Source organism: Apis florea, unplaced genomic scaffold (assembly GCF_048593485.1).
Source record: "Apis florea isolate Af1SG1 unplaced genomic scaffold, ASM4859348v1 contig_3170_pilon, whole genome shotgun sequence".
In the NCBI taxonomy this organism is placed as follows: Eukaryota; Metazoa; Arthropoda; class Insecta; order Hymenoptera; family Apidae; genus Apis; species Apis florea.
In genome coordinates this window covers 2,943,784-2,955,814 of record NW_028256714.1, presented here as the reverse complement: position 1 = coordinate 2,955,814, position 12,031 = coordinate 2,943,784, and the positions used below count along the sequence as shown (strand labels likewise).

The following is a 12,031-nucleotide window of genomic DNA, read 5'->3' as shown; positions in this document are numbered from 1 at the left end:
ATTACATACGTATTATTTTTATATGTTGTGATATATATTTAAAATAAAAAAATATATTTTACATATATTTTAGTATTTTTATTATATTTTTTATTTTCTTTCCCTTTTTCCAAAAAATTTTCGTTCCTTATGTTTTTACGAGTTTCTCATATTGGAATATTTATATATAAGTTCCTTTGAGATATTTTTCATTAACGAATATATTTCTGAATATCATAAAATTTTCATTGCATTTCTTCTTATAAATTGTTTGTATTGTAATTCATATATAAATTAAACAAAAAAAGTAATAAAGGAAATTTTTAATACCGGTGGCGCCATCTCGCGTTTGGACGCTGGAAGCTTCGACTTGTTACTAGCATAGCAGGATATGCAAGGAGGTATTCGTGACGTCACAAGTAAAGGATAGCAATACTGTGCGAGAAGGATAGAGAAAACGTGCCACTAACTTTGGTTATGCGGCTCCTAATATTCTCCATTATATAAAAAAATTAATTAATTATTAATTTTCTATTGATAATTTCTATAATTTTGAGTTTGTATCTGAAAACTTAGATCTGAAAGAAGTTTCCCATATTAAATTTAACTCGAAATTCTTTCCAATTAATTATTTATTAATAATTAATATGTCATATGTCGGGCCGACGCTCGATCGATAAACAATACTTTTTCGTTAATTTATCATTACTATGGAATTTATTTCTAAATGTAAATATACTTAATTAAAAGATTAGTTCTTCTTCTATTTTAACGTATAATTTTTATTTATAAATTTGTTGTTATTTAAGTGAATAATTTGATTGTTTATTATTCGATCATAAAATAATGGGTTTGCACGCGAGACACTATTCGTAATAATCATTAATAAATAATTAATTAGAAAAAATTTCTGTACTTTTAAGCTTGCATCTCAAAGTTAGAACTTCAAACAATTTTCTCATATAAATTTTGATACGAAATTCTTTTTAATTGATTATTTATAAATGATTATTAGAGAGAGTGTTTCAGTCGTTAACTTCCACTTCGTAATCGAATGATATATAATCAATTTATTTTTTAAAACAACAACAAAATTATGAATAAAAATTATACGTGAATGTAGGGAAGAGAACAACGTTTAAGATGTATATATTAATATTTAGAAATAAATCTTGCAATAACGTAAAATTAATGAAAAATAGATTGCATGTCGGTTATGCGAACTGCACGATTGAGACATTTATTATTAATAAATAATTAATTGAAAAGAATTTCAAATTAGAATTAACGTGAAAAACTTCTTTGAAGTTTCCGGTTTAAGATATAAATCTAAAATTGCAGAAATTTTCAGCAGAAAAATAATAATTAATTAATTAATTTTCAATGTTATATTTCCGATATATTAATACTTCTGTCCTTCTCGCACAATATTGCTATCCTTCGACGCGTGACGTCACGAATACCTTCTTGCACATCCTGCTATGCTAGTAACAAGTCGAAGCTTCCAGCGTCCAAACGCGAGATGGCGCCACCGATAAATTCTTCTATTCATTTTCTTTAACTATTTTCTCTGATCAATAACCAAATTTTCCACACGTTTCTATACGTATACTTTATATATTTTTCTAAATACAAAAATACTGATAAGTAAAAAATGTAATACGAATAAGGAAAAATTTCACAATTAAATTTAAAATTTAAATTCAATTGCTCGCGCAAACACACGTTATTTCATAAAGGTTACATTCTCCTAATTCTAAAATTTCTCCTGAAAATATTCTCGTCCATCCATCGCTTACTTCCTCCATCATCAATTGTATCCTAGAGAAAGAAAGACGGGGCATACGTTGAAATGTAGCAAGCAAGATAACAAAGACAAAAGTAAAAAAAAAGAAAAGGAAAGGAAGGCGAGGCCGCCGATAGTGGTGGATATCGAAGGCGAGCAGTGTTGTGAGGGGAGGGGGAAAAAAGCGAGAAAGCACGGAGGGGAAAGAAAAGGGAGGAGGAAGAGGAGCAGGATGTACGCGCCGGCGGGTTTAAGCGTTGTTCTCTTCTCGTTGGGATCGGTAAGGGTGGGTGTGCGGGGGAGGAAACGGTACCAGGGGCGGAGGACGAGCGGCGTGATTACCCGGGGCGATCCGTTGGGCCCACCGACAGACCGGCCGAGGTCCGATCCCGGGTCAGATCCGCTCGCTATGGGAAAACGCTAAACGATCGGCTCACATCACTCAGATTCCTGCCCTGCTTTTGCTCCACGCGTACCTTTGCTCCATGCGTCCGTGCCAAAATCTGACATTGCGCGTCTGACGATCCATTCAGCCAATCTATCCCTAAATTCCAAAGCCCTAAACACTCTGTCGCCTCGATCGCTCGTAATTTGACTTTACTATTTTTTTAGTGTATTTTTTAGTTTTTAGAATCGATCGTGAATATCAATATCGGCGTTGAAATCGTGATCCTTTCATTCTCAACGAATGGAACACCTTAAAAATAAAATATTCGAAGAGGGGAAAAAGAATTCCGAGTATCTATCTAGAGATAATACCTGCCAAGGATTCCTAAATTTGTTTCCTACTTTTCATTTTTTAATTTTTAGAATCGATCGTGAATATCAACATCGATGCAATACCGTGAATTATATCTTTCGTGTTTTATGCAACACCTTAAAAATAAAATATTCGAAGAGGAAAAAAGAGGTTTCAATATCTATCGAAATAACATCTGCCAAGAATTTGTAAATTTGTTTTCTACATTTCATTCCGCTTCTTTGATAAATATGAGCACGATTCGTTTTCCTTTTGCCGCAAATCGGTATTTATAAGCTCGTTTCTTTGCTTCGGCACGAAAAATATTACACAACAAGAGTTGGTAATACGCTGATACGAGACACGGTTTAATATACACGCTGTGGTTCGATGCGCACAAGCGACAGTGGACTCGAGTGTTCGTTGTGCGATGTGTGTGGGTGTGCAAGAACGAAACATCTCGACCAATACAGGATCGCTTTGTCAGAGTTGGGCAAATTGCACGTGGTGGACTGAAGGGCGAGGAAAACGAGGAGGACTAGCTGGATCTCCATGGGATTGCCCGAGGGCGTTGCTAAGTCTTCAACAGGACTCCCCCCGGTCCGGCAGGATGATGGACGATGTTTTAGGGATTACGTGATACCGGAAGCGCAAACTAATGATCGGTGGTTACGTAATTTCTGAAAATGCGCCCAACAAGAACGGTGTTTTGCCTCGTTCCAGATCGCTTTCGGAATGGAATTTCCTTCGAAAATATTTCATCGATACGACACGATGATGGGGGTAAGATCTTTCCAAGACTCGTCGTGGAAATCCAAGAGAAAAAATTTTTGAAAACTTGGGTTAATGACGATCGAGTAGGTTTAAGCATCTTGAAATTTTAAGATCGATACGTTTGAAAGATATCTCGATCTAGAGAGATCTTAGAGAGATTTTGAAGATTTTAGAGTTCCAAATTTTATTTGGAAAGCCTATAAAAGTCTTGGAGATCTTTAAAATTATAAGATTCGTGGAGTTCATCAATTCGGATGAAACTGAATCGTTTCCAACAATTAGATCCAAATATTATACAATCCAGGCAATTCGTTCCATAATCTTGACGAAAATATAAAACTTTCGTGGATCGAGAATAATTTCATATATTTTACACTCTAATAACTCGAAGTAATCACCATAAATTTCCACAGGTATTATCCCGTTCTTGAAAATTCTCAAATTGTTCTTCTTCTCGCGTTAAACATCATAATATGATTGATATAACGTTTCGTCCGATATTTATGATCATCATCAAGCGAAAATAATTTTCCGTTGCAACATCCCATTACTCCTATAATATATAAACCGGTAGAATTCTCCGTCTAATACGTGCACGCGTCGTATTCTTTTTCTTTCTTTCTTTCTTTCTTTCTTTCCTTCCTTCTTTCTTTCTTTCTCCATCCAAAGTTCGCCAAAGTTTGATTCGAGAAATATTTCCAACGATGACTCGAGACCGGCGGACTTCTCTCGCAACTTGCCGATTGTAATCTTATCTATCCATCATCGCGATCATTATTACGGATCGCTTGCCCATTGTCGTTCGTTCTTCGTTCGAGCAGAGTATATATAAATCCTCGTAGGTGTCTCAGCTTCTTGGGAAATGACTATCTTCGATACGATCTCCAGCGGTGCCGTTACACGTCCACGATAATTTACCCGGCGTAAATCAATTTTGCGAGTAACACAGGGGAACGAAACTATTCCGCAACAGTTTCGATATAAACTTTTGCGAAATTGTGCGCACGAAGGTGTGTATATGCACGATTCTTATCCTCTTCCGTGAGAAAATAAATTTTAATACTTTTGAAAATTTGTTGCGCGAACGACACGATGGTTCGGAAGACTGAATTTTCATTTTTCTCTTATTGCGAAGCTAATAAAAACTATTGTATTTTTTTTTTTTTTTGGATAACTAGCTTTGCAACTCGACCAAAGTGTGTGAAAAATATATATATATATATATTTTGGAGCGCACTCTCCTTATAGATATTGAAAATTGACGATATGATCGATACGATTCATATTCGATTCTCCATGTATCGGGAGAAGATAAATATATCTCGGGAAAATTTAATCGGGAAAGAAATTATATACGATGGTATAATTTTCGAATATAGCCCATTAAAGCGATTCGATTCGTGGCGTTGACTCGTGTCTATCTATCCAGACGTTTTAGGCGCGCGATTCGGCGTGCGTTTAACGGGTGAAAGGTGTAACTTACTTATCATACAATGCGCCATGTATCGAAACGATCGTGACTTTTACTGCCTTTCGCTTATGCACTTTTTTCTCTCTCTCTCTTTCTCACCGTATGTAAAATGCATTCGCGCACCAGGAAGTGACTAGCTCGCTTTTGCAAGTCTAAACAGAGAAGATCGATCCTTTCATTCCCCTTAATCCTATTTCAATCAAACAACCTGTGCCTCGTTAAATTATTTAAATTTCCCCTCCCCCTCTAACAACCTACGTAACGGGTGTATTACTCGAATAAAACTTTCCTCCTTCATCAAAATCCTGCCGTCTTCTATCCACACACTTTCTACGAATCTTAATAAAACTATTTTTATTAACAACTCGAACATTTCGATTATCGTTCAATCGCTTTCTCTCGAGTCAACACGATCCAGTAAAAATTATTCTTCCCTGCGTTCTAACGAAAAATTTTTCTCCCTAATTTTCCTCCGCGAACACACAGGTTCGCTCCTTTCAATTGCTGCGCTGAGAATCGAGTCACAATCACATTTGAAATCGACATTTTGCTGCTGAAGAAACTTTTACAGCACGAACAAATAGTTGCGAACAACAAATGTTGATCGATTCGTGTAAATGACTTCTGATATAAGGCGATAAAGGAGAAACACGGGTAACACGGGTGGCACAAGCCATCACATCGTTTCGAAGGGCAGACCTTGTTCCTTTTTTTCTCTCCCTCCTCCTTCTCCTTGCTTCGATACGATCGAGCGGGCACAGCAATCTCGCTTTCGACAAAACAATAAGGTGTGCAAATGAAGGAGGGGGGAAGTGGAGCGAAGCGTGGCGGAAGAAGGAGAGGTTGTTCAGGCGGTTTTTCTATCACGATTGGTCTCGCCATCTTTCTCGCCCGCGACACTTCCATCGTTCCACGTCCGTTTCTTTACAGGTTAAAATTGGATTTTAAGGAGATCTCGTTCAATTGAACAGCGACTGAATTTCTTTTCTTCGAGATGACGATCCATCGATTGCGATGCTAAACTTTTCTTGCGCACAAATTATCACGCAAATGAAGGAATAACGAAGATTAGGAAATTTTTATATTTCCATGATTTTCTTATCTAATTTAAAATTTGAATTTAATATATTCGTATTATTCATAATTTGTCATTTGAATTGTATTAAATTAGGACAAAGGAGGAGAAATATAGTGTATTTTTGAAATGAAATAAAGATTGTCGAATATTCACATGGTGATTAGAAAACGAAGCCTGATTCCAGAATTCGATGCCCATCATAATAACAGACAGCAGCTCGCCAATTGGAATTAACTTTACTATTCCTTCGGTTTCGAGGATTATATTTATATCTCTTTGGGGGAAACTGGATATCCATCCATGTCCATCCAGGTTAGTTAGTCTACAGTGGATCGTAACGAGCATCGCCATGAATATCGTTGGATGAACAGTAACTGTATCGCGGTTTATTACTATATGGTTCACCGTGTTACGCGACTACTCTCGAAGACATGTAGCAAGAGAAAACGAAACGAATACACGCGATATATGCGAATCGAAATTTATTAACATCGATCGATGGTAGATTTATCGTTTATTATCGAGATCTGCCAGTATATAGTTGAGAAGATGAAAATTTTGAAAAGATTCGCACATTATATAGTATTTCTTTTTTCCTTGAATCAAGTGTTCAAATTTTATTACACCTTCTTTATGTAAAAAGGACGTTATGTTTTCATTATGTAAAACATGTTCAAATATTCAAGTAATGTAATAGAAAATATTTCGTATATCTTATTAATATTTATTCAGAATGTAGAAGAAACTATACCAGTAAAGTCGCTTTTTCATTCATCTCGATATCTCAATTGATCGTCGAGTTATAAGAATTCAAAGTTTACCATAGCGCTTAAGAGGAAAAAAGGAGCGATTTAGTGAGCTATATTTATTCCTGGAAATGTTTACTATGTCGTTCGCGTGTATTTTTCCAAGAATCGCGTCTGTCATTTGTCTCGTGTTTGGGGATAGGTAAGTGCGAGTCCATATAAGCGACGAAAATGGAGATTAAAAATTACTCTTTTCTTTACACGACGATATCTCGAGAACGGGAAATCGTATCGGAATAAATCGAAAAGCGTTTTAAAGTGGAGAATCTCACGATTCCAACGATCGTTCACTCGTTGACCGGAAGTCATTATCTTCGAAGTTACAACGATTCAAAGTTTTCCTAATTTTAATGGAATACAATTGGATTTTGGTACGATTAAAAATCACTCTTTTCTTTGCACGATGATATTTCGGGAACCGGAAGTAGTATCGGAATAAATCGAAAAGCGTTTTAAAGTGGAGAATCTCACGATTCCAACGATCGTTCACTCGTTGACCGGAAGTCATTATCTTCGAAGTTACAACGATTCAAAGTTTTCCTAATTTTAATGGAATACAATTGGATTTTGGTACGATTAAAAATCACTCTTTTCTTTGCACGATGATATTTCGGGAACCGGAAGTAGTATCGGAATAAATCGAAAAGCGTTTTAAAGTGGAGAATCTCACGATTCCAACGATCGTTCACTCGTTGACCGGAAGTCATTATCTTCGAAGTTACAACGATTCAAAGTTTTCCTAATTTTAATGGAATACAATTGGATTTTGGTACGATTAAAAATCACTCTTTTCTTTGCACGATGATATTTCGGGAACCGGAAGTAGTATCGGAATAAATCGAAAAGCGTTTTAAAGTGGAGAATCTCACGATTCCAACGATCGTTCACTCGTTGACCGGAAGTCATTATCTTCGAAGTTACAACGATTCAAAGTTTTCCTAATTTTAATGGAATACAATTGGATTTTGGTACGATTAAAAATCACTCTTTTCTTTGCACGATGATATTTCGGGAACTGGAAGTCATATCGAGATAAATAAAGAGGTATTTTAAAGTACAAGGTTCCACGTTTTTAATGATCTTTCGTTGAAGATTAGAAGACTTCTCTGTAGATTCGTATTTTCAGATTTATAGCGATTTAAATTACCAAATGAATAAGGTTGAATAAGGTTTAATCGAGTTTTCAGGTAAATAAACGATGATCAGTAATGTTTTTCGATTCGGTTACCAAGACTTTAGACGTCAAAATGGTCACGTATAAGATTAAAGCGTCTTCTTGGCGCAAAGCGCCGTTGTGCTTTCACGTTACGTCTCTTTTATGCATAAAGTGCACGAATATACCGCAAATAGCCTTTGGACACTGTCGGGTATGGTAACGGTGTGCCTGATTACGAACGATATGTTCTCTGAGATATTGCCTGCTACGAACATCCTGGAGCGTTGTCGATGGTCACGTTTCCGCGATCCGGACATCACGCTCCCTTTCTACTCTCTCGCCATGGAATTCTTCGGACTGTGGAAACGCTTTTCGCCAAGTCGCTTAATACCTTTGCTTTTCAGATAATGATTTAATATCTACATTACGAATGGCATCTTCGCGTTCATCTTTGATATTATATTTTCCAATAAGAAAATTCCAAATATAATAAAAAATTTTAAATATATCTTTATTGAAACGATAAAAAAAAAAACGATCGATCAAAAATTGATTAAATCAAGGTATTGGAAGGTAAACGTCGATTTCAACTTTCCCGTCGGAATGTTGTCGAACGTCTCGATACTTGGTAAAAATGTCTGTCTCGTATTCATTAATAGATTTCACTTTTCAGCGCGTAATATATTAAAACGTATCTGTTCGCGAACTTTCCACGATGCTAGGACCTTTAACCCCTTCGATCTTTATCATTTTTACTTTTAACGAATTTGAAAGGATCGCGTGCGCACTTACTTGGTCAGAGTTTCGAGCGAGGAGGTGTATATCGTTCCACCCACGTCGATGTGGACCGGAGCCGTGTACCTGGAAGCGGCTGCCACGCAGGGTATTCCGGTCATCTTCTGGTTGTAGGATGCTGCAGCCGGAGTCGGTGGCGTCGGTGACGAAGAATTGGACATCGTGGGCGACGTGGCCGGCGAACTGCTTGGCGACAGCAATCTGACAAAGATACTTTCAACATTAGCCACCATCAGGCCCTGTTCCTTCTACCGAGGAATTCGAAGCGTTTGCTTCGATGCTTTCATGAAAATCATGAAAGAGAGATTAGAGAATTTTTGAAGCTGTTGTTGTTTCGAAAAGGATGGGAAAGTGCTTTCTCTCAAATTGTTGTGGATATTATTTCGATGCGAATTTTCCAAGATAGAGATATTTAAGTTAATTTGTGATATTGATTTTGAAGAGAATTCTTTCGTTGGTTAATTTTTATCGTCCGTCGTTTCGAATTAATCGAATTGATTTATCAGTTTAGCAAGAGGAAAGATATTACACCGTTTTCATTATTGAGATTTATGCGTTCGTGAGCAATTCTCGTTACATGCCACGATCAATTGTGAGAGGTTGCGCAAGATCGAAGAATTTCAATTGCATCGAGATGTATCATTTTCTCCATGTTCCACGGTATATTAAGCGTTGATCTTTAAGAGGTAGGTATAAATTGAGCGTGGTTCTATTTACCTCATTTTAATTTGAGCGCTAGGGAACATATTGCGTTGCGCCAGCTCCGCCTTCGCCTCCTTTACGTCGGCCTCACATTTCCGTCTGCAATTAAAAATGATTAAAAACCTCCAGTATGCTCAACTCCTCTCGTTTCAACTTTAATTTCAAGAAATTAAATTCTCCACGTGGGGTTTGGATTCTTTTGTGCTAGTAGTGGAATAAAAATTCGCGGATTTCGTACAGAAATTTTTACAAAAATGACAAAAATCTAATTACAAAAATATATTATAAACTGTATCTCACATCGATGTCTCTTTTTTAAAACGAACAAATTCCAGAATTGTCCAGTCAAGAAACTCGATAGTAAGTTAAAAAAACGAGTTCCAAAACGCGATACAAATATCTTTCGCTTTAAATTTCGACTGATTATCTTTTCAACACGAATCCAAAAATTATTCCGGAAATCGATTCGAAGGAAACAATAGTTTAAAATAGCTTCTTCTCTCATTTCTTCCTTTTAAATATACTTATCGAGTTTTTTTCTCGTTTCAGAGTAATAAAAACGGAAAGAACGAAAGAAAATCCCCGACTTCCATTCATTGTTTTCACGCCGTAACGTATGCGATTCATAGCTTCAAACTTTATGACCGCTATTTATAAGTCATGAATATTAGAGAAGACAAAACGTATACTTGGAAATTCTTATGACTAATTGTATCTCCCATTTCATTCCTCAATTTTCCCCCCCCCCCCTTTAAATTTTTCTCATCGTTTCACACAATAGAAATGAAACGAACTAACAAAGAATACACCCGATGTATCCTTTTTATAGCTACTTCAGGTTTAAGAGCGCCGTTTAAGAGCGCGCAAGTCATAAGCAAATATTAAAGGAGAGACAAAAACTGTTAACGTTCTCACGACTAATTCTCATCTCATTTCTTTTCTTTACCGGTTTACACGATAAAAATTCGAAACGGATTCGAATCGTTTTTGACACCCATTTATTAATCACAAATGAACATTAATATAAACCGAGAAAATTGTTAACACCCTCGATTTTCTCCCCCTTTCAAACGAACCGAAATTTTTACTCATACGACGATAAATGGAACGAAAGAAGCCGATCCGCTTCACGGTGTATCGAGCCACGGTGAAGCGGCGGTTTACGGCCGCCATTTAGAAGTCAAAACAACGGTGCACAACGCTGACATTAGCGCGGCTAACTTTCCCTCTAACGAGGTCGCGCGCGATTTCAACCGGCTCGATTTAATTTATCGATCCTCGCGGTTGGTCGATGGCGACCAAAGCCGACCACCTAGCCTTCAGGTTGCATTGTTTTCGATTTTCGGCCGGAACGCAGCAGGCCCATTGGATACCGAAACCGTGGATTTTCCATATGTATTAATAAGGCAATTAACCGGGGAGGGAACAATGTTTAACGAGGGAAACCCTGGGCTGGGTCGGTCCGACGAATGAGAGAAAAGTGGAAGGGAGGATGGACGGTGGTTTTGGTGGACGGTGGTTCGCGAAGAGAGAGGTTGGCTGGATTCATTTCCAAGCTTGTGTACACACACATCGAGATCCTGGCCCGGCTTTGTTCCAAAGTACAGCTCCCGGTATCCTTCCGGTTTCACGATTTTAACGCGGTTTCGTTTCGAGAATATGCCGGGAAATTTTCGCTATTATATTTTAAAAATGTGAGATAGAAATAGGAATAGAACAGGGAGGGAGTATGCACGTAGTAAGTGCTTGCGTGGAGGAATTTTAAATTTAATCTCGCTATTTTTCACCTCGACGGTGAAGTGGCGGGTATTTTGGAGAAATTTTGATCATTTCTATCGTAGAAGCAATTATTTAATGAAATTAATATGGAGAAGGATAATAGAATAATTGGCGGAAGATGGAAACGAGGCAGCTTGAAACGAAATAGGGATTTTCATGTATCGTTACAAAAGTTACGGTGTTACGAAAATGAAATATGGAGCGCGCTGTTATTGGAAAATAAGGATACGTAACTGTAACTGGTATAAAGTAGATCGTGCATAATTTTGCTTCGTTGTTCGGGTTAGAAATACGTTTGGAGATATTTGAAAGCGTGAAACACGACGCGAACGAATTTATGAGTGAAATCAGGTTTACCGTTTCAGACTGCGTCTTATCAGAGATTGTAACTTAAGAGTTACACGGCACACTGTATCTGGATATTCGTTTTTCTACGTAATTAACTGTCATAATTACTTTTCTCATAATTAATTCAATACGATTGATTTGCCAAAAAAGTATCTTGACGATATTTTACTCATTTATTTCGTAAATTTTTCTTTACCCATTACTTTTCATCTTTGATTTTTCACAACACCGAGATCCCCCGTATTTCCTGTACATTTCACGATTGATCATGTTCCATTGACGTTTTTAAAATATTACTGCTGGGTTAACAGGTAACATTGATTTATCGTACAACCCACGCAGCAATGTACACGAATTCTCTTCTGTTTTCAATGCACTTCGTGTTTTTTTTTCCCCCCTTTCAAGCCATTTAATTCTCAATTGATCCAAAGCGCATTCTCTCCACGTCAACACAAAGAGAATCAGATAATTCCTACAATACAAAGAATCTTACTAATGCACACGTATTATTATCGTATATTTATTCAAAAATTTGCTCATCAAAAATTTTAATAAATACCGCCTCGTCCTCATCAACAACGTCAGATCGATCGATCAAAATTTCATCGAACACATATG

At 36.9% G+C, this 12,031-nt stretch overlaps 1 protein-coding gene across 1 annotated transcript in view; it reads right to left on the bottom strand.

Moving 5' to 3' along the window:
- twz (BTB/POZ domain-containing protein twz) overlaps positions 1–12,031 on the bottom strand; it is a 38,616-nt gene that overhangs the window by 6,304 nt on the left and 20,281 nt on the right. Inside the window, exons 3-4 of the mRNA XM_086910366.1 lie at positions 9,302–9,385; positions 8,582–8,785 (exon numbers count right to left, since the gene is read on the bottom strand). Coding sequence (XP_086766492.1) covers positions 8,582–8,785; positions 9,302–9,330 — 233 coding nt within the window. The 5' untranslated portion in view covers positions 9,331–9,385. The remainder of the gene's footprint in view (positions 1–8,581; positions 8,786–9,301; positions 9,386–12,031) is intronic.